Source organism: Anopheles merus, chromosome 2R, assembly GCF_017562075.2.
Source record: "Anopheles merus strain MAF chromosome 2R, AmerM5.1, whole genome shotgun sequence".
NCBI lineage: Eukaryota > Metazoa > Arthropoda > Insecta > Diptera > Culicidae > Anopheles > Anopheles merus.
In genome coordinates, this window is record NC_054082.1 from 2,107,119 (window position 1) to 2,134,013 (window position 26,895).

At 47.6% G+C, this 26,895-nt stretch overlaps 3 protein-coding genes across 4 annotated transcripts; 2 read left to right on the forward strand and 1 right to left on the reverse strand.

Moving 5' to 3' along the window:
- The first annotated feature begins 180 nt into the window (after nt 1–180).
- Nucleotides 181–1,851, forward strand: LOC121601304 (carboxypeptidase Q-like). Its single transcript, XM_041930136.1, has 3 exons — nt 181–1,392; nt 1,456–1,578; nt 1,642–1,851. The coding sequence occupies exons 1-3, from the start codon at nt 218–220 to the stop codon at nt 1,787–1,789; spliced, it is 1,446 nt and encodes a 481-aa protein (XP_041786070.1). The 5' UTR covers nt 181–217; the 3' UTR covers nt 1,790–1,851.
- LOC121601280 (carboxypeptidase Q-like) lies at nt 1,820–7,169 on the forward strand. 2 transcript variants are annotated; one of them, XM_041930115.1, is made up of 4 exons: nt 1,820–1,900; nt 2,029–3,312; nt 3,386–3,511; nt 3,584–3,807. In XM_041930115.1, exons 2-4 carry the CDS (start codon nt 2,111–2,113, stop codon nt 3,717–3,719), a joined length of 1,464 nt encoding a protein of 487 aa, XP_041786049.1. In that variant the 5' UTR covers nt 1,820–1,900; nt 2,029–2,110; the 3' UTR covers nt 3,720–3,807. The 2 variants fall into 2 exon arrangements, with proteins under 2 accessions (XP_041786049.1, XP_041786058.1); XM_041930124.1 differs by lacking the exons at nt 1,820–1,900; nt 3,584–3,807 and adding an exon at nt 6,835–7,169 and having other exon boundaries at nt 1,975–3,312.
- On the reverse strand, nt 7,111–26,763 carry LOC121601270 (probable cationic amino acid transporter). Its single transcript, XM_041930094.1, has 11 exons — nt 26,371–26,763; nt 12,346–12,527; nt 12,117–12,270; nt 11,912–12,043; nt 10,427–10,525; nt 9,779–9,987; nt 9,329–9,500; nt 8,632–9,228; nt 8,420–8,566; nt 8,176–8,341; nt 7,111–8,084 (listed from the first exon to the last, which is right to left on the reverse strand). Exons 2-11 carry the CDS (start codon nt 12,469–12,471, stop codon nt 7,514–7,516), a joined length of 2,373 nt encoding a protein of 790 aa, XP_041786028.1. The 5' UTR covers nt 12,472–12,527; nt 26,371–26,763; the 3' UTR covers nt 7,111–7,513.
- Nucleotides 26,764–26,895: the final 132 nt, after the last annotated feature.

Consider the following 26,895-nt stretch of genomic DNA (forward strand, 5'->3'; position numbering starts at 1 on the left):
CCTTTTGATTGAAGAGCCTATAGATAGAGAAGATCAGGCACTTTTGATTAGACATGGTTATTGAGTACTTGTTGATACATTCAAATTCCTTATTATCTTCAGTAAGTAACTTTATCTTGTCATATTTCAGTGTATTCATGCAGCATAGCCTGATAACTTACAAGAGCTACTATCACCTTCGTCATTCTCGAGCACCTGCGGTCATTCGTTTTCCACCATGCTTTGGATGAAGTTAGAATTTCTCAGCGCGCTTTGCGCAATACTCGTCTCAATCAATCTCGTAACAGCAGATTCGAACGAATGTGAACTTCCTCCTGGACTTCGGGAAGAAATCGCACAATATCAACCGGTAGTGGATTCGATCTTCCAGCACATCGTTTCTGGTGAGTATGCGGGCAAGACTTGGCAGAGTTTGCTGGAGTTTACGGATCGGTTTGGACCACGGCTCACTGGATCGAAGCAACTGGAGGATGCGATCGACTTCGCAGTGCAAGAAATGATCGCTGAAGGACTCGACAATGTTCATACCGAGGAAGCCATCGTATCACACTGGCAACGCGGCCGTGAATGGGCAGAGCTGGTAGAACCATTCCAGAAGAATTTACCCATGCTGGGACTTGGAAAATCTGTTGGAACTGCACCAGAAGGCATCAGGGCAGAAGTGATCGCGGTGGAATCGTTTGAAGAGTTTGAAAACTTCACTGCAGACCAAGTGGAGGGAAAAATTGTAGTTTTTGCTCCAGCATGGGTTGGCTATGGACCGACTGGTCGGTATCGATATGACTCTCCCTCAGTGGCGGCAAAGAAAGGCGCTGCAGCAGTGCTGATACGTTCGATGACTCCTTTCTCCATTGGAACGCCTCACACTGGAACGCTTTCATATGTTCCGGAAGTGCCCCGTATTCCTGCTGCAGCTATAACGGTGGAAGATGCCATGTTGCTCTTGCGCAAGTACCGAAGAGGAGATAAGATGGTAATTCATCTGAAAATGGATGCCATGAATCTCGATCCAACGATATCGCGAAACACGATTGGCGAGCTAGAGGGCCATACCTTCAAGAACACCTCCGTAGTGGTCGTATCCGGTCACATGGACAGCTGGGACGTGGGTACTGGTGCTTCGGATGATGCTGGTGGCGTATTTGTCTCTTGGAAAGCAGTAACATTCCTGAAAGCGATGGGACTTAGGCCACGACGCACTATTCGAGCCATTTACTGGACGGCGGAGGAACAGTACTTGGAGGGAGCTAGTGAATACGAAAGACAGCATTCCGACGGTGAGAAGGACGAGTTTAACGTGTTCTTCGAGTCAGATTCTGGAACATTTGAACCCACTGGTCTGGATTTCTCCGGTAACAATGATGCCCAGTGCATTTTTGCTGAAATTGCTAAGTATGTGTGTATTTAATTGTATGTTTAAAAATAGTATCTAAATAATAATTCTACCATCGCTAGATTGATGACTAGCTACGACGAATTCACATTCACCGAAGGATCTGTCGGATCAGACATCGGAAATTGGGTTAGAAGGGGATTTCCAGGCGTTTCATTGCGAAACAAGAATGAAAACTACTTTTGGTAAGTATTTTATAGTCCGACCTGAAGCCTGAAAATGTAAGGTGCAATCTGAATATTTCGCAGGTATCATCACACTGAGGGAGACACGATCGAGTTGGAAGACCCAGCGGCTTTGGATAGAATAACTGCGCTTTGGGCTGCTACTGCTTACGTGATCGCCGACCTGAGCATCGATATTCCGAAAGATGTCGTTAGTTACGACTCCAAATAACCAGAAATAACGAAATTTATTGTTGAGATTGACAAATCAGTTCCGGATGTTAAAATTTCGAACAAAAATGCCATTCCACGCATTGCCTTCAGCATCACAGCAACTGTCGAGGTAAATAAACTATGGACGGCTGATCGAAAAGAAGGCAGATGTATAACCCTTCCTTTTCTAACATCTCCGTCGGATGCGTGCGCGCTTCCGACGCTTTGTTTATTATTTGCTTTATCGCCATCGTGAAGTGGCGGCTGGCCCTATTAGCGATAAGTAGGCTGTGTGTTCCCGGCATCGTCGTCTCATTGTGATCGTAGATCGGCCAGCAGAATGGCGTCCGTGATTCTGTTTCTCACCGTAGTGGGAGTGATTTTTGGACTGGCCAGCGCCGGGGTGGCCGATAATCGAGTGGACACGTTCGCTAAGCAACAGAATGGAAGCTGCGATTTGCCCGAAGCCCTGGTGAAGGAGATCCGTGGCTATCAACCGATCGTAAACAAGATTGTTGACAAGATAGTGTATGGCGAATATGCCGGCCGCACCTGGGACAGTCTGGCAGAGCTGGTGGATACGTTCGGGGCACGCGTGGCCGGCAGCGAGCAGCTGGAGAAAGCCATCGATTATGTGATCGACAAAATGCAGGCCGATGGGCTGGAAAACGTACACACGGAGTCTGCGACCGTTCCGCACTGGGTACGGGGGTATGAGAGTGCCGAGTTGGTGAAACCGTTCCGGAAGAATCTTCCATTGCTGGGGCTTGGCAGCAGCGTCGGTACACCGCGCGGAGGCATCATCGCCGAGGTGCTGGCCGTGGAATCGTTCAAAGAATTCGAAACCATCCCGGCGGAGCAGGTGCGTGGAAAGATTGTTGTTTTCTCGCCGGTATGGGAGAGCTACGGTCGGACGGTGGTTTATCGCAGTCAGGCAGCGTCGGTAGCATCGCGCAAGGGAGCCGTGGCAGCGCTCGTCCGTTCGATTACCCCGTTCTCGATCGGCTCACCGCACACGGGCCAGCAGCATTATCAGGATGATGTGAAGAAGATCCCCGTCGCTTGCATCACTGTGGAGGACGCTCAGATGCTGCTCCGTAAGTACCGCCGGGGTGAGCAGATGGAGATTCATCTTGAGATGGCCGACCGCCCGATGGATCCGGTTGTGTCGCGGAACACGATCGGTGAGCTGATTGGAACAACGTACACCGACACATCGGTCGTTGTCGTCTCCGGGCATTTGGACAGCTGGGATGTTGGAGTTGGTGCGATGGATGACGGAGGTGGTGCCATTATCTCGTGGAAAGCCTTGACGTACCTGATGGCGATGGGGCTGCGGCCTCGCCGTACCATTCGGGCCATTCTTTGGACGGGCGAAGAGGAAGGGCTTTACGGTGGAGCAGCGTACAAGGAGGCACACAAACCGCAAGAGCAGAAGGAATTTAATTTCTTCTTCGAATCGGACATCGGCACATTTGAGCCGCGGGGGCTGGACTTTGTCGGGAATGCTGATGCCGAATGTATCTTTCGAGAAATCGTCAAGTAGGAGCTTTTTTTTTTGCTATCCGAGCGACAGTAGAACCATAAAACGTAACGTTTGCGTTAATTCTTACAGACTGATGGGTCCCTTGAACGCAACTGAGTTTGAAACTCCTACAGATGGTGGGCCAGATATAAGCCACTGGACGACGCGCGGCTTCCCTGGAGCGTCCTTGTTGAACAAAAATGAAAAATACTTCTGGTAAGTACTGTAACTGGTGGTACGGTGCTGGGATGATTGGCATTAATTGCGTCCTATCTGACACGCTGTTAGGTTCCACCATTCCGCTGGCGACACGATGGCAGTGGAAGATCTTAAAAACTTAGACAAATGTGCAGCCCTCTGGGCCGCCGCGGCATACGTTGTAGCTGACCTGAGCATAAGCATGCCTAAGGATGTGCAGCCGTAAAGCAAATTCCCTTATACTCACATCTCTTTAATTGTTGAATCTATTCACTCAGAATAAAAGTAAACCCCTTGCATATTTGCTCTTTTAATTTTATTGCATTTTATGTTTTCTCTCATGTTTTACTCTTTAAATTAGTTTATTTACTCTTAGTTGCTTTCTTCTTTTGTCTCATAGGTTTCGGCCATATTTCATTTTCTCCCCCCAAACCAACGGCATTCAGAGTCCGAGCACTTTGCAGTAATTTAGCAAGGATGTCCTTAGTTTAAAGAGTAGATTAATCTGCGTTGTTCGGCAATATGTATATGTATAATGTTTACACAGTGATGCTACCGGCATTCAGCTGCTTATGTGACTGTTTACACTAAGATAACTCAACAAACATGTATGTATAGTGTATCTGTCTCTTCCAAGTGCTCCACTGTTTAACTTAATTATATTTGCGCATTAGAGTGTTTCGTATCTTTCGGGATAGCGGTGTTCCTGACGCCACATAACGAATTCCTTGGAGCAGTGAATTTAACAAGTTTTCTCAATTTTCAACATGTCTTTCGTAACGTTGCTGTTTGTTTTTTTTTAATGATGTTTTTTTCTCTCTTAAATATGTTTTTTTATTCATTAATGGCTACACACGTAAAGAAGTACACTGGTAGTACGAGCGCTTGAGTGGGTAGCGCGCTTCGGGAAAAAATTGAAATAGACGTACTAGCTATATATGTATAAGTATGTATATATATATATATACTTTATGTGTATATTTATGTAATAACTGGAGCTTCTTTTGACGCATCTATGCGCATGAAGTACACCTAACACTGCTGCTGTAGGCAAGGATAGCCTTTTTCGCGACTCTATTCTATGGATCTATGGTGTTGGGTATTTGTTCGTCGGTATGCTGTAGTTAATTTGCATGTCCTGCCTCTTTGGTAGTGGTTACCCTAGCGTAAACGGTCGGAAAGAGTTCTTTCCAGTTGTATCATGTATTTGTACATTAAATCCTTTGGGTTTGGTTGTTCTAGTAACTGTGGACCAGTATCGAACCAGCAAGACTGCGCGCATTACTTGTGTGTGTGCATCTGGTGTTAAGTCGACCGTTGATGAATTTACGAAGTGATTTACGAGAAAATTGCATAGTAAACTGGTAATCTATGTGTCATGTGTAGAGGTAAATATCACACTTAGAAAAGTTAAAACTCTTTTGTATCGATTTGAAACTGCGTGACTGTTTGATGCTGGTTTTCTGTGAAACACATTTACATGAATAGCAAAAGGTAACAACTAAGTTGCGTGAAAATACATTTTCAATTTGCGCTTCTCTCTTTTTTGGTATATATTACAGTCACAGTTTTGATAAAGTGTACAAATGACAATGATTGTGCAAGTGATTGTGATTAATCAGAGTGGAAAAGAAAGTACAAGTAAACGAGAGAATGGTGCTGGTTCCTTGGTTCGAGGGCACATTCGTGTGGAGGTTCTCTCTTTTGCTCCCTGCCCAATGTACTATATAATACGGCGAATGGTTTCAGTGGCTTCAAGTAGTTCGTTTGCGCTTTGCTACCAAACACACATTCCGACCGTACCGGTGGTTTATGTTGATGTTTTAACGATCGAACAGTGCCGATGAGTAGTGAGAGGGGAGATTGTACTGCCGGTCACTGAATGCTGCTACTGCTGATCGTTACATTTAGTGAGTGAGAGGAAATGACTTACAACGAAAATGTACAGCTTAACAATGCACAATTAGTAATAGTAGTGTATCGATTCGCTTATCCTTTGGATCCCTTCGTGCTTTCGTGCCCGACCAGTTTGTTTTCCTTGATATTCATATATTATGTGTATATTATCGTTATAATTATTATGTTACTCAACCAACAACTTCAACAGTAAAATATCACTTAATTTGATGAAAGATACTGATTTCTCACTTGTTTATGCGTACGTAATGTCTATTTTTTATATTTATTTTAATGTGCATGAACCACTGCTTTGAACATGTTTGCTGAATGTGTTACTGGAATGTTTAGTGATGTGGCGTGAAACGGTTCGGGGTAGTGGAATTAAAACAATCATCATCGATAGTATCGTTTTCCATTCACTCGTGTAAGCTTAGATGGTTTAACGATGGGCGTATTTAAACGACTGAACAAATTACTATAAAATGAAAACGGAAGCAATGTTTAACAAGTCATCCAAGTATCTGCTGTTAAGCGTGTGTATTCCTGTATGTGGGAGTGCAGAGCACTCCCCATGTGCGGATAACGAATCAGATAAATCCCACATCACGGCGGACAGTCTCGACGCTATGACACAACTGAAACAATATCGTTTTGTTTTAAATGCATCTTTTCATAAACGTAACGTAAATGTGCAACGAGTGTCCCTGCTGTTCGGGGTGTTTCTCCCCTTCGCTTTATGTGCCCAATGCCGATCAGTAGTGACTGATCACTGCTTCACTTTAGTTTTACTCATGGCACATACGTTCATATCTTACAATCTCTTCTGGTATGTATAATTGTTAGAATTTGCTCAAGCGAACACCATCGGCCCCGTCCCTATTTTCTTACACTGACCGCTTGCATCGCCTCCCCTTTCATTGCCACCATACTAAATCCTCAAAGGGCTAGCTATCTATCTAAAATCCTTTCACTTTGCCTGCTGCCTTCCTCCCCAGACTGTGTTAACGCTCTTTAGCAGTCGGTGGCCAGTCGATACTACCGGAAAGATACACTGCGTTCTTGCAGAACTGCACGCACGTCTGTTGTATCGTTTGGATGCATTCACGATGCGACGTGTGATGATAGGAAATGTACGTGGATGTCATAATTTGGAGTCGTACTGTTATGTTAGTGTGTGTTGTTTTGCGTGCATTTTTTACAGTGCGCTCGAACGCATCCGCTCATTTTGGGGAGCGTCGCCACTATTTAACTACACTAAACTACACACGGTTCGGTCTGATTGCCATTCCTAGATTCAGGTAGATTTAGCTGAAGATCGTAGCGTATTAAATCGTCGCGTAAATATTTGTGTTTTCTTTGTTTAAATACGTCGAGAAGAAACCCAGTCGCACGCGTGTGCTTAGAGTATTAACCTCTTTCTCTTTCTTTTTCTTCCACTGAAGTAACTGAAGTATGCTTCCGGTCACAACTGAACTGTAAAATCTGCTGAAATGCTGCGCCACCGAGCTATGAACAATATAATTTAAAGACCTACAGTAAATGGATCTCTAACAAGTACATGGTAGAATTTAAAAACAGGTAACCTAATGTTACGTGATCGAAAAAATAGTACATCCCAAGATTGTCCATAGCTGCCGAGGGAGAAATCAAGACTCTGTCCTCTTAAGTAAAACCTCTCCTCTCTGCTACCTGCTAATGAGTCTAACTTAACTTAAGGATATGTTGTAAGTATCTGTTTGTGTATGTATGCTTTCATTTTGTGTTGCCCTTCTTCCCGCAATGTCCTTGCATTTATCACATTCTTCACTTGCTCAAACAGCTCAACGATGTACACTGGGTTAGTGCACTAGAGATAGCACGTAATGGTAATGGATGGAAATACGAAATACATCCCTTTCGTCAAGAACCGACCACCCCATAGTATTGCGGGTACGCGAAAACTTAACAGTAAAAATATGCATACGCAACGAACCGAGGAACGTATGGCGGACGTGTTGTTTTCCAACTTCTTGGGAGGAGGATAGTGGGAAGAGCAGCGCCCACCGGAGAGCAGAGTGCCTCGAACGGTTCCAGCGTGCTTGTATGTACAGTGGGAAGGTGGCGAGTGTGCTTCGGGCTGCCTTAGTCGTCCCAGGTCGGGTAGCTTGCGGACTCGTTGTAGAACATTCCAAAACCATCCTTTTTCGCCTCGGACGTCGTCGTTGCAGGCGGCGGCTGGAAAATGTTGGTTGACTGTGGCGGAGGATCGTAGATCGTTCGATCGCCCCAACCATCGTTGGTGTTCCAACTGTACGGGTGCGTGTTGTTTTGCTGCTGGTTCGCCCCGGACCACTGGTACTCACCGTCGTCGTTTGTGGCCATGCGGTTCTCGTAACCGTGCCGGTCCCAGACAGCGGTCGGTTCGGTGCGTTGGCGTTTGCTTGGCTTAGTGGTGGTGGTGGAAGGAACATTTATTTGGAGATTCTGTGCCGCCGAACCGTTGTTGTCGACGGTCAGCTCAAACTCCTCGCTCGGATTCTCGAGCGAGCTGTGCGTGATGCCATAGTAGAAGTACATGATCAACCCCAGCGTCATCCAGACGGTAAACCGTACCAGGGTGAGAATACTGAGCTTGAATATTAGGTAGATGTTTACCGTAATGGCGATCGTTGGAATGAATGGAAGTCCAGGAGTGAGGAACGATAGTGCATATCTGGAAAAGCAAAACAAAAAAACACAACGTCGAACATCGTCAGCCGGTTCTTCCTATTCCCATCGTTGTGAGAATTGCTGTCGGTACATACCGGTTCTGGGGCTGTCGTGAAATGACCAGCAGAATCCAAATTATACTTAACACCAGAACAGTGTACGCTAAGGAGTAGAACGCTCCCGTCAGCCCGATGGCCATGAAGAGATCCAGCAGGAATATGCACACATACATCAGTCCGACCAGCTTTGTTACGAACATTCCTGGAGGATGAGAAACCATAACGAGTTACTCTTGCCATTCCGACGACGTATCGTGTGTGGCCAGTCCCTGTGCTTTACCTGTTTCGGGCGTTGCCGGGCCGGGTCTTATCCAGGGGAAAAATCCTGGACATAGGTAAGAGTACCGCTGAATTCGACCTACAATGTAATCGCATATCCATAACGAACAAGTGTCCGTGTTTCCTTGCGAACCCCCGTGTACTGCACCTGGAAGAAGGAGTTCAAGTAAGAGCTCTCCCGAAAGGAGTGTCCATTTTCATCTTTCCCATTACCGTAAAACTTGTTCTCCGTGCGGTCGGTCACCAGGAACTGATCGTCACGGCCCATGTAGCCGTCCGGACTATCCTCGTCATAGCTATCGTCGGAGTCTGGCGATCCACGGGTGATCTTTTTTATCATCACATTGGCCTTGACGCTTTGCTGCGTGCTAGGATCCGGGGTGCTTGGCGGCTGCGGTGTACGAAGCTGCGCCGGCAGTAGATCGACCAGCGAGGTACTGTGGGGCTGGTAGCGCAGGATCAGGACACAGGTCGATACGAGCGTGTAAGCGAGCAGCGTACCGATCGACATCATCTCAACGAGAACCTCGAGCTGCACGGTAAGCGCCACCAGGGAAGCGGCTATACCACTGCCGATCGTAGCAATTCCGGGCACACCCGTTTTGGCCCACAGCTGCGAAAGCTGACGGAAAACCAGTCCGTCCTGGGCCATGGCGTAGATGACGCGGGGCATGGGAAACATGGAACCGAACATCGCCACACTCAGCCCGGCCGTGGCACCGATTGCTACCAATGCTCGGCATTTGGGCGCCCCCACGTAGGTCCACATCTGCACTAACGCCGAGCCCGAGTCGATGTGATCGTAAGGAACTAAAAAAGAACGAGGAAGGAAGAGGCATACAACACATCTCTTTCCATGTCCCTCTTTTGGAACACTTCGAAGCTACAAAGAAGGAGAAGAAAGGCTTACCAACTAGTGTCAGGATGAAGCTGCTGGTAACGTACACTATGAGGACGATAACCAATGAGCCCACGATTGCTTTCGGGATGCTTTTCTGGGGATTGTGCGCCTCCTCGCCGGTCGTTGCTATGATGTCGAACCCGATGAAGGCGTAGAAGCAGGTGGCCGCCCCCGTAAATACCTGAATGTATCGAAGCAAAGGTTAAATTTGAAAGGCCCTCCAGGAGAACACTCGTCCCACTCGTCGTCGATTCGCTCCCGACCGAAGAGAAAAACAAAGCCAAAAGAGAGAGAGGGGAAAAAAGGAAAAACGCTCCACTACTCCTAAATGGAATACAACATATCCGTCGAGAAACCGAAACGGAGGGGGGAACAAAGCACGACGATGCATGACATGCACCCTGAAGGAGCAGAACTGTAACACAGACAACAGCTAAACAGGCAACATGTTAAACCTACCCCGCTCCAGCCAAACGGCAGGAAGCCCTCGTGCTCGGTCCAGGTGTTGGTGTCGACGTAAAACAAGCCTGCGGTTAGAATAAATACCCACGATGCAAGGTTCACGGTGTTGAGGACGTTGTTGAAGAGCACCGACTTGCTAGCGCCGAGCGCCAGGATGAACGTCATTACGAGCGTAATGCCGAACGCGATGAAATCCGGTGGCCGCCCTGCGAGTCCCCCCAGTGGTGGTGGTGGTGGTGGTGGTCGCGCATGAGAGAGAGCATGATTGTGTAAATTTAAGGTGAATCAAAGACAATGGGTTTTGACCCAGTCCAGTTTGGTAGCCGAGCCGTAGTCGTGTGTGTGTTTATGAGTATGAGGGGTAAATAAGATGAACGATAGTAAAACGATAAAACGAGTCAAAGAGGCCATAAAACACAACCCAATTGGAAACAAAATGGAAGAAGAAAAGTAGTAAGAGAAAGCGGTAACTAAATGCTAGGCAAAAGTAACCGGAAGCAGTAAATAGAAAGAGAGAACGAGAAATAGGATAGATGAAACAAAAACAAAACCAAAAAAATGGAGAGCACAAAAAGCGCATGTGTTTTTGTTTCTAATGTTTCGCATTCGCCACGCGTTGTCGTGCATGACCATCAACATACGTACCGAATATGGTCCCCACAGAGGCCGCTATGCTTCTGCCTATGAAGCCGCCCGACAGTGAATCGAAGCTTGCGCTAAGGGCGCAGGCACACGCGCTCGTACCTTCGCGCATGCAAAAAGAAGATAATAACAGATCGAGCGAATTAATTTCGTCACCAAATTGCTTTGCACTTTGCAGCTGCAGCGCGCGATGCAGTCATGTCAGCCGAGTGAGTACCGAGAAGGGAGAAATTTTAATTGAGATTTCTATACGCTTGCACACAGGTGTGTGTGTGTGCGTGTTTGTGTGCCAAAAGCATGGAAGAGTGCTATAAAAATCGGTCCAACCAGAACCCTCCCAGGACCCAGGGCCCTAAGGGGACACCGTGGGAAGTACGGGGAGCGAAATGTCGCGATGAGCTTCCCGGCATCAGAACGTGGACGAAAATTAGCTTAAAAGCTCTTTCATGCATTCCGTATGCACGACGGACGGTGTGCGGGATGAGCACCATCGCCCACAGCGCCAGTAGCAATTAGTCAGCGTCAGGAGGTTGCAGCTGCAGCGGCGTTGCACATTATACTTAGTCACGTTTCAGCTTGACATACGCCAGGGAGTAGAAAGCAGGGAGCGATAGAGAGAGGGAGAGAGAGAGAGAGTTTTGCTTCACATGGGCTGCTAATTTTGCACTCCTAGGGGTTGTCCCGCTGGTCTGACAGTTATGGAAATGGTTGGTTTGCGCGGGAACTACCGAATTCATGGCACACAAACCCACCCAACACACACACACACTTGGTCCGATTCCACTCGGTGGTGGCAGGACTCGTTCACAGTTATGGTCACTTGACGCGGGCTGTTGAGCAAACAAGTCGGTCGGGGTCGAGAGTAGCACCGGGTGTCGTCAAGCTTTGGGTCGATGAGTCCGAGGCGAGGGCGTCCGTATGCATGGTAAAAACGGTGGCACCAAGTTCGTGTGAATTACGGCACCCAACTGCGGGCTCTGGTACATGTTGCTGGTCCCGCTATCCAATGCCTGGCAGCAAGGAGATAGAGTATCGCTTACAGGCTTCTTTATTCACACTGCTGGCCACTGGGAAAATTGGCAAAGTAAATATTTTATCACCACTCGCTCCTGAACCCATCTCTAGCCGGTCTGGACCGTCCTCCTGACCAGTTGACCAGTAATCTTTTGTTCAATGTTATGCTCTTCCGAGGCAGACGACTCCGAGCATCGCCAGACGCCAACAGCAACTCTCCGAAAGTCCTAAAGTCAGTTGACAAGTGGCTTTCCGTCATTGAGGGCTGATTATGAAATGAAGTGCATTATAAAATATTCACACCCAATCGCAATCGTCCAATTCTGTCTCTGCCTTCGCTCTTTCTGTCTGTCTCTCAGGATTCAACAAGGTTTGTCCAAAGGCGTGTGCGACTTTATAAATAGGATCTTTTGAAGAAGTGCCTTGTCTTGTGATTTGTTACGATGAGCCTGACACACACACATACACACTTACCAATTAAATATTCTAATATCATATTCCATCCTATGACAAACGCTACAAACTCTCCCACGGAAACATAAGAATACATGTACGCGGATCCGGACGTGTGTGGCACTCGTACACCGAACTCAGCATAGCAGGCGCCTGTGTGAGCAGAAAGCGAACACTTTAGTCACTCGTGCTTGGTTGTCATGGAGCATCAGGGGGCACGACTCACCTGAAAATATACTAGCTACGGCTGCGATGAAAAAACTAAGCACTACGCCCGGTCCGGCGATGTTTCGCGCCACCATTCCGGCCACCAGGTACATGCCCGTGCCGCAACAGGAGCCCACACCCAGCGAGGTGAGGTCGAGTGTGGTGAGACATTTCTGCGGCACACGAAACAGAGCACACGGTTTAGACGACGCTCCTGTGGAGTGCAATCAGTGAACGAACACACTTACGGTTAGCTTGGGCTTTGTACTGTTCGGGTCCTCTTCCTGCAGCTTGTGCAGATCTTTCGTGCGGATGAGCTTGGAGAAGAGGGCCAGCCCGGTACCGCCGCCAGGCATCGGGATGGAAAACTTCATCCTCTGGGCGGGCGGGATGCGCTGCGGTCTCACCAGCAACCAGGTTTGGCAGGCAGCTGTGTGGGGGAAAACAGAAACGACCAAAAAGAAGGTGATAAGTTGCGTGCGTGCAATTGATCGATGATCACTTCGATGTGGGACAGCTAATTAAATTGAGATCAGTACCAGCGCCTGCTATGAATTCTAGCGTGCGAAAGAAAAGCCAGGAGAAAACGAGAGAGGGAAAACGGCGAAGGGAGAACCGTTCGATGGGCTGGAAAATGGATGCAATAAGGCGAACGAAAACGATGATTGCTTGCTGGTGGCAGCTGCTGGTAGCATTTGCTGCTTGAGTTGCACGGGGTGGCTTTCTTGTCATTTTCTTAACGCAGAAGAAGTCACTGGCGTGTGCCGGGTGTGTGCCGTTGTGTGTGCCCGTACGTCGAGATGTAAATTGAACGACGGTTGATAGCACAAAAGCTTCGGCTCCTCGGGCTCTAGGCTGATGTCAGACGCATGATAACCATTTACCATGCCATTATCATACCCGCGTCGAAATAACAACCACGCGACGAGTGTGTGCGATCGATGCGATGCTGCTGCCGAGCACCGTGTTTATCCTCTCCACCGTATCGGGTCGGGCCGTGGTGGGAATCGCGAACCACCCGCAGCAGTGCGCGCAGGAGAAGAACAAATTGCCCTTTTCGCAGTGTCACTTCATTGTTCTTCAACTCGTGCGAAGACCGCGTAATATGTTACCATATTACACTGCTCCATTATCATCGTGTGTGTGTGTCTGTGTGTTCCTTGGTATGTGTGTGAGACTCCCAACCGTCTCAGGTCGTCGTCTTGGCGTTGCCACCAGCAAGACAAGACTTGTTGAGCAATTTTTAGCAACAATCGATTAAATTAAGCTCAACACGTGGAGCCAACCCAGTGCCCTGCGTGGACGGGGGGGACATGGCGGGCATGAGCTGCGGACGTGCTCGGATGAAGAAATAACAGCGAAACAGCCCATCGTCAAATGGAACCGAAAACGAACCGATCGCAAAACCCCATAATGGCATTACATGGGGCGGGACTGCATTGTGCGAATTATCATTGAAATTCCATTTCGTGGTTATAAAATTAGCCATTTGCCAAGCTGCTGGCGCTCAATCAACCGAAACGCTCACTTCAGTGCTGAGACAATCAAAAGGAAAAAGAGTGAAATACTTGATTAAACTGAAATTCAATGGAGACCATTCCACCGGACCCCGGACTGCCAATGTGCAAATGGAATCGGGTTGCCGTTCTGACGACGTTCCGGGACATGGGGTTGTTTTTTAAATAGCTCCTTTTTTCAATTAAAACACGAACTTTTGCCGTCACGCGATGTGAGAAGGATGTGTGTGTTTGTGTTGAGTTGTGTTTTCTTGGTACCCTTGGTATATATTTTCCATTTCCTTTCGAGCGCACAATGAAAATGCCAGTTGGACAATCTTTTGTGCGACCGGAAGTTGCTCGAGACAGAATAACTAATTTGTTTGTTTAGCTCGCACGAACACCACAGGCATGGATTAGGCGAGTGTTTGGAAAGAAGGACGGATGGTGGAGCTAAAGTTCACCCCTCAAGGTCTGCTTGTGCTGCAGCCCGTCAATGGTTGCGGATTTTTCGCCGTACCACTAATCGGATCCATGCTCCCCCGTCCCGTAGCTTTTTTGTGCATTAACTGTGGCATCGTGAGATTTCCCGGAAAGCTGTGATGTGTTATATCGTTGCGAAAATCTGGTTACCTTTTTACCCCAGAGGACAATCCACGAAGGGAGTGGATTGTACAGCAAACTCCCCGTGTGGTTCGAATCTGCAGGCTGCTTCCTGCATCTTCTAACAGCAAGTTCAATCGAGAAGCTTCTTTCCTTCCGTCCTTGCTGCTAAATTGTGCGACGCTCCAATAATATTCAGTCGTTGGGATAAATGCCACTCACTCAACGGGCGCACGCCAAACGGAAAAGCATCCAACATGGGGCAGTCGTGTCCCGTCGTGTGATGAATTACGGGCACGATTCATCATCGGCTCGTACCGTTCTGTCCCGGGCTTTCCCTATTAGTTTTGCCAATGGACCATCTTATTAAAAAGGGGCGAGTGAGTCGGTAGGACACACTTCCCCGGGACATTAGTGCCACCGGCGTGATGCAAAGTTGTCAAAGTATAGCATGTGATTATGTCCATTTTCCTACAGACAGACCACACAGTGTTTTGCAACCCAGTAGGCTATTTCAAAGTGAACAACGCAACCGTTCGTTGTAAATGAAGCACAACTTTTCACAAGCAACAGCAAAGTTGGCAAAGAAACACAAAGAACTCCAGAACCCCCCACGACGTATCGGCTTCGGGCTATGCTGTTTATGTTATCTTTCGTTTACTTTGCCTGCTCGTGTATTGATTTTTGCTCAATTCACTTTGCATTCACCGAATGGTGGGACGCAATTGGTATGAACAGTCATTTGAGTTAATTCCTTCCTTCCGCGGGAGAAATCGGACGCTTTTGAATCTGAGCTGGAGCATGCAATTATTAAAATGTCAACTAGCTTGGGGGGGTCCGAGATGCTACACTATCTGGAGACCAACGGCTTCTTGCCACCATTGCTAACAACGGCATACGGTGTGTGATTAGTAGATTGCGATTAACTCCACGGTACGGGGTGAGTGTGCTTGCTGTCTTTCTGTGCTACGCTTGCTGTACGAACGGTTCGCTGCTTGTTTGTACTCCCCAGCAAAAGGACTATTACCGGATTGCTTTCCATTTACACGTTCATTAAGGGACGGTACAGAAGGTGGCCGGTGTTGCCGTGTTGGCTGCGTTGTTTTGTGGTTGACCTGCTCGAGGTGCAACGCTTGCAACGGCGCCACCAATCGCCACGATTATCCCGCACCAGCTCCCATACCATACCACAACATTGAGGTATAAAATGCATTCTTAAATAACATTACACCGTCTAGGGGCGAAACGACGAAACGAACGAGATAAGAGAATTTTATGGCAATTTAAAATGTAATTTCAATTTAGTTGGGTACAATTTTGCCTCCCCTTCTTTCCCACCCTCGCCTTCCACCGTTGCAAGACAAATGCAAGAAGCGAGCAACACAAATGCATCGTCGTGCGCCTCCCGCTCGTGTTGAGCTGCGTGCTATTGATCCAGCTTTAATTTTAAATACCCGCACCCCATACCTCAGGACCGGTGCAGGAGGTCTCCCGAGGTCGTGTTCCTACCCTTTGCGTTCCTTAGAAACGATTCTTCGGTGGTTGGGCGAAAACAAGTGACGTGTAATTTCGAACATATTTCACCATGATTGAATAGGGCAATTAGTTGCGACTAGTAACGGAAGAAAAGCACCATGAGGTGTATTAATTATGACCACGTCGTATGGGAAGGAGAATTATGTACCAATTTATGCCCCAAGCACTGCACATTGCAACGTTCATTTCTCACCGATGTTGGTGCATTCGTTTGGAGCCTCTTTTGGGTAAGCTTTTTCTCTCAATTTCCAATCGGAATGGTGTATCGATCGAAACGCCACTTCTCCCTAAAAACAAAGATAACCCCCACGTGTTGCAGCGCTCGTAAAAACGTGTTACATATATTCCTTTGCATGAATAACAAATAGATTGCGATGCTTCATTTGCATCTTCGATCTCGCCGGTCTGCAAAGCGGTCCATTATGTTGCGAATTGCAAAAATTCCATTATTTTTATATAGAGCATCCTGTTCGGGCATGCTGTATGCATATTGCACCACCGGTGTGCGACAGAATTACGGGCAAGGAAAGCTTTTCGTTGTTGTGCTCTATTACCTTACTCCAATCGTCATCGTGACCGTGGAATGGAGGAATGGTTTTCACTGCAAGATGCAAGATTACCAATAAAGCAAGCGACACATAACTTTACCAACACAAACAAAACAAAACAGCACATCTCAAAAGCGCAAACACTAGCAAACAACAGTTGATGGGGAATGAGGCAGGGCTGGCAAAGGGGTGGAATAATAAAACACAAATCACCATAACCAAATCCAAACGCCACTCCGCTCCAGAGCGCAGAATTTTGCACCCGTAAAAGCGCAAACGGGTGTAGTTGCGCGAAAAGTAAGATTTTCCCAACGAAAACCGCACACAGCCAGCCACACTGCACTTCTTCTCCTTCTACTGGTAGTCCGTTTTACTCCTTTTTTATTATTATTTTGCTTCAATGCCGGCTGCTGACCATCGGGGGGGACATGCCAGGCGGGATCGGAAAAGTGTTCCGCAAGCCCCACGGAAAGCAAACAAAAGCAAACTTTTTCTATTTGCCCATAAAAAATAAACGCTCTCGCGGGGGATTTCTTTACGACCCAAGCCGGGTACACCGTGTGGCCTTAGGAAAGAAGGGGTGCATAGGAATGGTAGAGGCGGAACCGACCGCCTGGAAATGGCAACTGTAATGAGAGCGGAATGAAGCGATAGTTGTGCGCCTCTGGTGGCAGCTGAGAGTTGTGAACGGAGTTTTATCAGCATCAACCCCCATCTTCCTGCTTCCCCGCCTCTTCCATCTTCCCCCTCCTCCCCCGATTCTGCTCCAAACAGATTCACCATGTCACGTGGGATCAGAGACTATCAGTTGGAGGCAACTTTTTGATTGGTGACCTCATTTGAATCGAGACACACCCGGGCGGTGCTACGTGGAAAGCTTACTGCCATGAACCATGTATTACAGTGTCGCATAGAAAGCTTACTTGAAAACGTACTCACTCACGCTCGTAAAGGGAGCATCGTAGTCGCATTCAAAAATGCTTGATTAAAATGAATCGTGTACTAAATTAATTACTAGCAAGCTCGACCCGGGAGCTCCTAACGCATCGTTCGCCTTTACTCCCTCAACACACACATACACACCTTTTATTGCAGCATAAATCAACGAAGCACGACCCATCGTCGCCATGGTAGGAGGAAGAAGAAACGGAAGAAGAGAATGCAAATAATCAGTCCCCGAAAGCCAGTGCGCGAAGGAGGAGGAGGAGGAAGTGTGTCCTAGTTGCTCGGTTCGTTCGAAACTAAGCACACTACGGTGCTACGGTCAGCAGAAATGTCATTATTGCGTTCGAATCTAATGACTGTGTTTACCCGCCCTGCAGGCTTCTGTTTACACTTTCCAGCCATCTCCGCTCCAGGTCCAGGATGTTTGCTCGATCCATTTGCAACTCGCCCCATCCCTGAAACTCCTCGCTAGCACCAATAGCTACCGGCAGACGCTACCAGCTTGCTTCGATTGGGTCGGGGAGCTTTTTCACATTAAAACTTGTTGCGAGAGCAAAGGAGGAGCACCATTTAGCATGTTTCATTTGTTTCTCTCCCACCAAGACGGGGTTCCACGAAGGACATGTCATGTTGGTGAAGTTTTCCAGCCCTATTTTCCCTGCCAGGGGGAAATGTAGTGCAAACGAGTGGCTAGAAGGATTGCTTTGAAATTTCCTTCCTGCCTGTGCCATTGCACCGAGCTGATGGAATAATGTTTTGCCATACGACAAGATAAGTCGTATCCAGTCGTGCAGGAAGGTAAAAGTCGTCAAAAGGATTCTCTGTGTTTTTGCCTCGGCCTCAGTATGCAGCACAAGCCTATGTTTACTGTGGTGAGTGTCCCCACCGCGCAGCACTCATGGGGTAACACGGTGATAAAAGAAGATTGATTGCTAATTACTTCAATAAGTCTCTCCGCAGCGGACTGCGGCAGAGTAGTCAATCACACCGCCAACGAAGAGAGGTGGGGGGGGGTGAAAAAAGGGATCCATAGAAAATCCCCCTAATGTACACAGTAAGAAGGCGCGGACGGCGAACCCAAGCGTCTTAGTGTACCTTTTATTTCACGTCGCCGGGACGTTTTCTTTTCTACTTCCTGCACTGTTCGCATGGTGTGTACACTTCACAAGGTAATAGAATCCTTTATAAGGCGCTTTAATGCTGTTGCTACTGTTTGCGCAATCATAAGCATTTGAAGCCACCAGATCGTCGCGCTCTCTATGGGGCGCGCCAGCAATGCAAAACATACGCTGTGACGTCCCCCCCTTTGCTTGACGATGGTGACGATGATACTGATAATGATGATGATAACAGCTACCGAGCTGGAGTGGAATTTGATTTTCAACCCCTTTCTCTGGTAAGCATAATACATGGGCGGAAGCGAGCTTTGCCGGAAGTGTGCCTCACCGTGCGTTCGTGAGTGCTGGTACATTTTTAATAAGCTCAACTGGTGCCGCTGCTCACTGAAAAGCTCTTCGCCGCTTGCGTAATCCTAGTCTTAAAGGCGCTTTATTTTCGAAACCAAGCTTCTTCCCATTTATCTCATTGCCACGTTTGCCACTAACTTCCAGACCAACCATTCTATTGAAAAACCCGTACCAACAGTTCCAATTACGCTCAGCAATCGCAATCGAATGCGAAACGGAACGATGGTTCAGTTTAAAGCTGTGCCTCGAACCAATTATTCATTGAGCACGTGTGTGTGTGTGTTGATTGATAAAGTGCTTGTTACTGCCACAACTCGTCGGGTCGGGTTTTGTCGGATAGCCTAATTGGTTGTAATGAGCAGGAAGACGTACTATCGCTATTATTGGCTTCCAATTTTCCAAAACATGTTCGGGCCCTGCACCAGTCTCCCTTTTTTCCCCCGCTTCGCCCACAACATTCGGCCCATTGTGGCCGTTCCTCGGAAATGACTGTTTACAGTTCAATTTCCGCCCTCAATGATGCCTGAAATGGCTTTTGCACAATTTGCCGGAAAAACACTCTCCTCGCTTCAGTTTCCCGTTTTGCCTGGGGCGGAGTTGAACCCCGCTCGTGAGTGAAATCGGAGAGCCCTGCATTGTGGGTTTGCATGTGAATGATAAATTGTTTGGCAAAATTTATTGCATCACAGTGCTTTATTATTATTTGGTGTTGCGGTGCGGCGAAGCAGAAGCCTTTCGACAAACAAAGTGATATAATTTAATGTCCTCTCGACCAGGCGCCTCCATTTCGAGGAAAGCCTACCTTTATCAGTGATGTTCGGCGACACGATCGGAATGGAAAGTGCCTCGGGTGGAACTGAAAACAGCGGGAAATGGCTTTGACAAGAAGGAATGTTTTCTTTTTCCCATAAGGGCATACGGTGATCAGGTGATATCCCGAAAAACGACGATTTGACGATGTTTTCTAACCGCCCTGCTCGTCGTACTGCGCCCACTAAAAGCATCCAGCTACTGCCGTGGCCGTGACCGGTGTGTGCCTATAAAAAGGGAACACAAACATGGCAAAAAGCCGCCCATTTTTCGGCCTTTCTGTGTTTGTGATCGATGTCGATGGTTTATGTTAGATTTGTATGTGAAGCTTTGTACCGCCAAAAGCACTCCCAGCATGATGGCACGGGCTTGTGCACCTCCACCAAAAGACGGAGAAAATGTAAACAATTGTTTACAAAGTACCGTTAGAAAATCGAGCCGATCTGTTCCTTAATTCCCTCCCGCGGTTGCACACACACTTTTTTAATGCTCCGCTTAATACCAACCCGTGTGACATTGGATTAAAACTCAATCCAATTTGTGCGCAATCTCTGGTCGATTTTTTTGTTTTGTGTGACTGCTGTGCTGTGTTTGTGGCTTTTAAAACTCAATTCCCTGCCAGCGTGGTGTGCTTCCCCCCCCCCTACCCCCAACTTGTTTAACACTTACTTGATTGAATGTTTGTAGTACATTTCCCCGTTTGCTAGTTTTTCCTCGTTCGTTTGTCGTGGGCTGTGAAAACAATGGTAAACATTCTCTCCCCGCACTAACGGTCAACAAAAACTGCGCCTCCCTCCCTCTCTCTCTCTCTCCCTCTCCCGACGAGTTCGATCCCATTTTCATCCGTCGGCTGAGGGAGTAATAAATAATTTAGCCCATCAATGTAATGTACCATTATCACAACGCACAACGCTGCCGGTGGGTGTATTCAATCATATGCGCCACACCGATTGCTTGTTTCGGGCACGGGTTAAGTGCCCGAGCGTAAGGATGGATGAAGATGGAGTTCGAGACAGCGAGAGAGGATGAGAGTGGTTGCGGCACAGGAGGTTCTTTGCCTTTATTACATTACGCCCTACCACCACCACCACCGCCAGACGTAGACAAATACGAACACGGGGTCACACAGGGGGTGTGCCAGATGGGCCAGCTTCAACCGCAACCGTTGCTCTGTACCACGTCGGGTCGGATGACGATAATGCGTTCACTACGAGACACAAAAGGGCAGCGAACGATGAGAAACGCATAAACACGCGGCTCTACACCATTTGGCTGCCCTCTGTTAATGCGGTTTTGTTGCGGGGGGGGGAATAATGTCGATTTAATTATCGGCTCGATTTTTCGTGGGACCCCTCGCGTCGGTTTCGCGAGTCGTCCTATCAATTGATCCGCTCGATTCCGCTGGCAAGGCCAATTCTCCTCGCCCAGGTGGGTAGATAGGTGTGAAGTGATACACAGCGAGCGATAAATTAATAAAAAATAACTAGCCAAAAAGGAGGAAGAGGAGGGTCCGTTTGCTCCCACCAACGATTGATTATTGGCAATGGCCGCAGCAAGACAACAATCGTTACAAATTCGTAATAATCGATAAGTGGTGGCGCAGTGAAAATGCGCTCCATTTGTGCGATACGACCACCCAATTTTAGTGTGCAACTACGAACAAAAAACAAAACACATTTACTACCGCTCATATTCCGCTTGATGGCTTCATTCACCGATCGCACGTCCCAATTCGGGAGCAACTTGTTGCCTCTTCCCATGCCCAATGACAGTGACCTTTACCCTCCCCCCAGTGGAGGAGGATAGTAGGAAAGATCAATAATGATTCATTTTACGATCCGAATCGTTCTGCCCGCCAGTTTGGTCGATCGATTCCGGCGGCACACACACAGTGCGCCACTCAATATTTGCGCAGCCCAAAAAGGGTACAGTTTGGGGCGCGTGTGTGTTTTGGCTGGCCTAAAATCTGTCCATTTTTATTGCTGACCCAAGCAGCAGCACCAGCAGACATGAGCGTCATTGATTTTAGAGCGTTAGTGAAAATCTCAACTACCCTTTTCCGTACCATTGTGGCACTAAGCTAACACGCGCTCACTCTACTCCGCACGGCAGTATTCGATTAGAGAAAAGGTCAAACGCAAAAGGAAAAGTCCCCCATCCCTCCTCCTCATTTCCGGCAAGGTGAGCTTATCCGACGCTTTTCCGCTGCGACTGCCCTCTCCCTGGTGGGGTAAAAACAAATTAGAAAGGATAAAGCGGATGTGGACAGCACAGTGTAGGCGGTTTGAATGCTTTCTGCCGTGCTAGCCGGCCATGATGGGTGTGTGTGTGCGACCCGGCTATATATATTGAAAGCGCTGGGCCCCTAAATAGCTTCACCGACCGACCGACCGACCGGGAAAGTGAGGTGAATTTTACGACCGTTTCATCCATTTGATTTGAGGGAGCTAACTGCTGACCGAACCAGTTCCAGTAAAAGAAGTGTTTTGAAAAATATTGCGACACCTTTAACGTTTCTCCCTTTTTCTAGTGTCGTGTTTTCCTCTTCACCCACTTCCCAGAAGCACTAAAACAGATCGTTCCAACATTGCTACTACTTACTCCTTGCTTCTAATGGTTTGCAGCTAAGTCCATCAGGGTCCATCAGATAGATTCTGCGGCATCCCGAAACCAGTCCGCCATTACTCATGTGAGCAACCTCGACCGGAATGTATTTTGCCAGCTACTGGCTGTCCCCTGCTCGGTTACACTTTGTTTTATTTGATTTGCCTGAGACCACCGACCCTGCCAAACAGCCACATCCCTCTCCCTGCACCTTCTCACCCATATACAACCCGTCGATCATCGGCCTTATGATAGTCGTAGGATAGACGATAAGGTCGGCATTTGGAATGTGCTGCGGTAACTGTGTCATCCCTCAAAAAGGGAAAAGGGACACGAGCAACGAGCAAGAGGTTCACAGTATCTTAACGAAAAGCGACAAACCATGTTGTTTTTTGACCAGGAGAGAGGGTTTGGGCCTTTTGCGAACTGTTTGCCACCAAGAATCATCATCAGTTTTTGCTTGAAGTGGTGAGGTCCATAACAAAAAACAAATGAAACCACTCATCGGTCTGCCTGGCAAGATGAAGCAGTGTCGCTGTAGGCATGAAAGCTGCTAGATGGATACTATTTATCATCCATCGTGCGAAGCAAGGATGAAGATTCACATCGCAGACTTAAAGGGAACAGGGAGCAAACCACATCCTCAGCTCGAGTGGTGTTGGTTTTCTTGAGCCGGTTCGTGAGCACACCGCGTTTGTCAGGCAGCGAAGGGAGTGGGAGAGTGGTGGGACAAAACGGCACGAGTGACAAATCTTTAACCTTGTGGAAAATGCACGCACACCAAATGTGCCCTCTCCCCACCGCAGCTGCTTTGATGTCGCAATCCAGCCAGAAGTGGACACTTGAACAGTTGACAAACGAACGAAACAGTGTGGCGACCATAATTGTTGACAAACGGTGAAGGCGACAAAGCTGTTATGTGTTTTGCACTTACCAATTGTAAAGTGATTGAGCTTGTAATGTATCTTGCATTATTAATATACTAAGAATAAGTGACACATGACGTTGTTTTGGTCGAAAGATGTAAGTGGTAATACATTTGAGAGCTTTTGGGCATGGTCCTTCAGCAACACTATCAGAAGAATTTATGTCTTAAATTCTGTCACAATGGAAATCAATCCTTTTACCAAAGGACTCTTAGAAGAAGAACTCTCTCTTTCTCTCTCTTCTTACTCTAACGTATAGTATTATAGATTTATGTGAAGTGAGCAGAACAAGCTGAATTCTTGCTTGCCATCGATTAGCTTAAATATTTGAGCTTCTTGCAATACAAAGAGCAACACAGAAGAGCATCAGCAGTAGCTTCAAATCATCGTTCGGTTTGGCGTAGTTGCGTCAGACTGCTTCTTAGAATGAGAGCTTTAAAATAGAAGCCGAATCCTTCACGAGAACCACTATAATAAATCAGCTGATACAGTTAATCAGAATCTCGGGCCGGGAAATGTGTCTAAATGATTTTATTTCATTTCCTTCCAATGAACGGTTTCCGACCGTTCCGGAGCTATTGCTTTCATATCTTTCAACTGTTTAAAGCATCGGCAACTGGTGACAGTGACGCTTTGGCAATGAATTGGACAGATGGTTATAAATTCAATATAAGTTTGCTCCGCTCACACTGGTTCAGCAACCACCAATGTCATAAAAATCGCAGTTTTCCTCTTGCAAGAGACCAAACACTCCTCCCCCGGCAGCTTCAGTTAAAGTTATACAAAGAGCTATCTATTGTGTTATGCTTTTTTCACAAATATAAACACACACACACACACACCCGCACAAGCTTTGGCCGTTTTCCAATCATTCCATTCCAGTGGAATGATCGTTCACGCTTCCTTACGGCAGGATGGTAGCACATTTCTTTTAGCTTGAATTCCAGCAAAGAGGACATTCAGGGACACTGAACGAGGGCGTGAGACAGCTTGTTTATCCATCCGTGTAAAGCAAAAGTGCAGAAAAACAGAACAAAAACTGATACGTTTGTGCAGTGCAAATAGATGCTGCTTGCCATAGCGCCATAGCGCATCGAGGGCCGGTGAGAATGCTTTGTCGAGGATTGTGCCGGATCGCGAGATAGATATGCAAGCAACCGTTAACAGCTTCATCGAGTGGTGGAACCATTCCACTGCCAGTAAAGGAATGCATAAAACATTATGAATGGGGGAGCCAAAGGTACCATCGTGTGCAGCGCACCAGCGGAACAAAAGAAAGCGTTCAATATTTAAAAGTTAATGTCGGTAGCCTCTGGGTAAAGATTTTACACACACAAAACTGCTGATATAGATTTAGCATTCTCGAATTCGTGCTGCAAAACCAAACGTCATGGTGTAGCGTGTACCAGTTTCATGACGAAGTGTGGACGATGTTCAAAATCCGTCAGTGAAAGGCGAGCGCACAAATTTGATTGCCTTTGCGTCGGCACCTGCTCGATACTGATAATAGAACGCCCGGTAATACGTTCAGGATACAGGATGCTGGCAAATGCACGACACTTGGAGCTGCAGTGACAAAAAAAAATGTCGACAGTTTCGGGTTTTGCCGCACCATTCTCGATTCAATTCGATTTGCAATTTGCACAAAGCATGACGCTCGACTAGTACGTGGGATGTACACACCGGGAACCGCCTTGGAATCCAGAGCGACAACAACAAAAAAGTGCATTAAGGATAATCGCACTTTTATGGACGTGTCTTGTTATCTGTGTGCTTTTTTGTGTGTGCGCGAAGGCCACATGCCGGACCACATTCTGCTACTTGAGCGGGTGGCTACACTTTTTGATAAGATGCTCCACCCAGTCGAAATAACGAACGAAAAAGAATAAAAAAACAGAACACTCCCAGACACACAGAGAAAAGTCCGCAAATGTGTCTGTTCTTGCTGACGCCGTCTGGATTGTCGCCATTGACATCCCATTTTTTGGGCGGTCATGGGGGAGCATGGGATTGGAGGCGACAAGTTGCTAGTCGGTTTTATTGTTCCGGCTGGTTCTTCCGGTCGTCCTGTCGTCATCGCGCGTAAAAACTGCGTAGGATGGAAAGGACGAGATTCTCCGTTTGCGTTGCCCCTTGGGCGTTGCAGCGAGAAGTAAGAGACAGGGCAGGGCTGGGGGAGTGTAAAGAACAAGCATTCCGGTCCGCCCGCGCACGAGAACGATGACGTAATCTGTCGCCTGCTCTGTTGCGCATAGGACACGTGCACGTGAACATACTAGGTGTCGGCCGTTGGAAAAGCGAAGTTGCTCTGGCAACCGCCGCTGGTTGGTTACTTGGTTAATGCCGTGGATGCGTGTAAGTCTGCCCTTTCCCGAGCTGATTGGCGCACATGGTTAACAACTGGAGCTGCTTTTTGCCTGACTGGTAATTATTCCATTTCGTCGATTGATATAATCGAACCCATTTTCCAGTCCGGCAAGGTGAGAAGGGGAAAGAGGGTGAGCGCAATTTTTCCGGCTCGTCTTCTGATGATGTCTGACGAGGGTAATTTGTGGCATCGTGCTGGAATAGGTTCATGACATTTTATTTAGATAGTGTCAAGGGAAACTGTGGTGCCTCGAAGCACCTGTTGGGGATAAATTTGGACTCAAATGATCTTGTTTTCCCAGCTGAGCAAACTGGTAGGTAGTTCGTCTATAAACATCATTTCAGCTTTGTTTATCCAGCTGCCGTTGCGATGCGCTTTCCAATTGGGCTTCAGTGAGGCGTGAGATTCTTGATACGTTCCATGACAACATTCCCATCATTTCCACACATTTCGCCCGAAACAAACGCACACACACACACACACACACATTCGTCTTGGTTTAAGATCATCAAACAAAGCCCAGATACAGCACATCTTTTAACTTTAGCCAGTGGTGTGGCCAAAAAACCTCTCTCGTTTATCTTTTCTCAATGGATCAAACGAAAAAACCTCAAACTGCTTGCCTTTATCCATACGCATGAACATTTTCCATTCTTTCGCCATTGCATCCCCCCGTCCCTCTGTCCGTCGTAACCCCCTCATTTCCATAACCATTTACAGTGTGCATCTCTTTCTCTCCCGCCCGCCGTTCGAGGACTCGAGAGTTTTTCCTTTCTCAGCGGCAGAACTTTGTTCACCGGAGAAGCTTTTCCGTTTTGGCGTCCGTCTTGCTCTCACACTCTGCTGCGCTGCTATTCTGCTGGCGTCGCTGTTGCGTGTTACTTCTCCCGCTCGCAACACTGTGTACATCGTGCTCTTTCGAGCGCTTTTCCCCACTTTCTCTGCTAGACAAAAAGGCATATTATACTTACACGTTTGGTCGGCGCTTTCAGCAACAGCCTTTCGCTTGCTACTGAAAAGAAGAAAAACCACAGGCACACACTCTCTCTCTCTCTCACACACACACACGCACACGCACAGACAGACAGGTTCGGTTATTTCACGCCGTTGTGTCCTCGTCGTCGGCTTTGGGTTCGGCCGCTCGGATTTGGATCGCACGCACCCACGCGCGCACTCGCAGGGGGTGTTGGGGGTGAAGGCGTGAGGGTGGCCGGAGGGAGTTAACGTTTTCGCTTTTATTTGTTTCTTTTTCCCTTCCCGCTTTGCTTTGCTCACGGTCTTCCCTTTGATGAGAATCCGCGTCAATGTCGCGCATTCATACTTTTCACGCGCTTTCCCTTTGTGCACGAATTTCCACCATCCGCGTACGTTTCAACGCCGCCATTCACTGGAATCTACGCTCTCTAGAACAACACACATGCACACGGATACATCGGAACACAAATACACACACACACACACACACTAATACACGCTTTTCACTTTTCACTGCTTGC

Bases quoted from the DNA above. Each gene is read 5' to 3' on its own strand.
- LOC121601304 (XM_041930136.1), top strand. From the start codon at position 218: ATGCTTTGGATGAAGTTAGAATTTCTCAGCGCGCTTTGCGCAATACTC. The intron at 1,393-1,455 runs GTATGTGTGTAT...TACCATCGCTAG, and splicing joins ATTTTTGCTGAAATTGCTAA to ATTGATGACTAGCTACGACG. The intron at 1,579-1,641 runs GTAAGTATTTTA...AATATTTCGCAG, and splicing joins AAGAATGAAAACTACTTTTG to GTATCATCACACTGAGGGAG.
- LOC121601280 (XM_041930115.1), top strand. From the start codon at position 2,111: ATGGCGTCCGTGATTCTGTTTCTCACCGTAGTGGGAGTGATTTTTGGA. The intron at 3,313-3,385 runs GTAGGAGCTTTT...TAATTCTTACAG, and splicing joins ATCTTTCGAGAAATCGTCAA to ACTGATGGGTCCCTTGAACG. The intron at 3,512-3,583 runs GTAAGTACTGTA...ACACGCTGTTAG, and splicing joins AAAAATGAAAAATACTTCTG to GTTCCACCATTCCGCTGGCG.
- LOC121601270 (XM_041930094.1), bottom strand. From the start codon at position 12,471: ATGAAGTTTTCCATCCCGATGCCTGGCGGCGGTACCGGGCTGGCCCTC. The intron at 12,271-12,345 runs GTAAGTGTGTTC...CGTGTGCCGCAG, and splicing joins GTACAAAGCCCAAGCTAACC to AAATGTCTCACCACACTCGA. The intron at 8,085-8,175 runs GTATGTACCGAC...TTGCTTTTCCAG, and splicing joins TCACGACAGCCCCAGAACCG to ATATGCACTATCGTTCCTCA.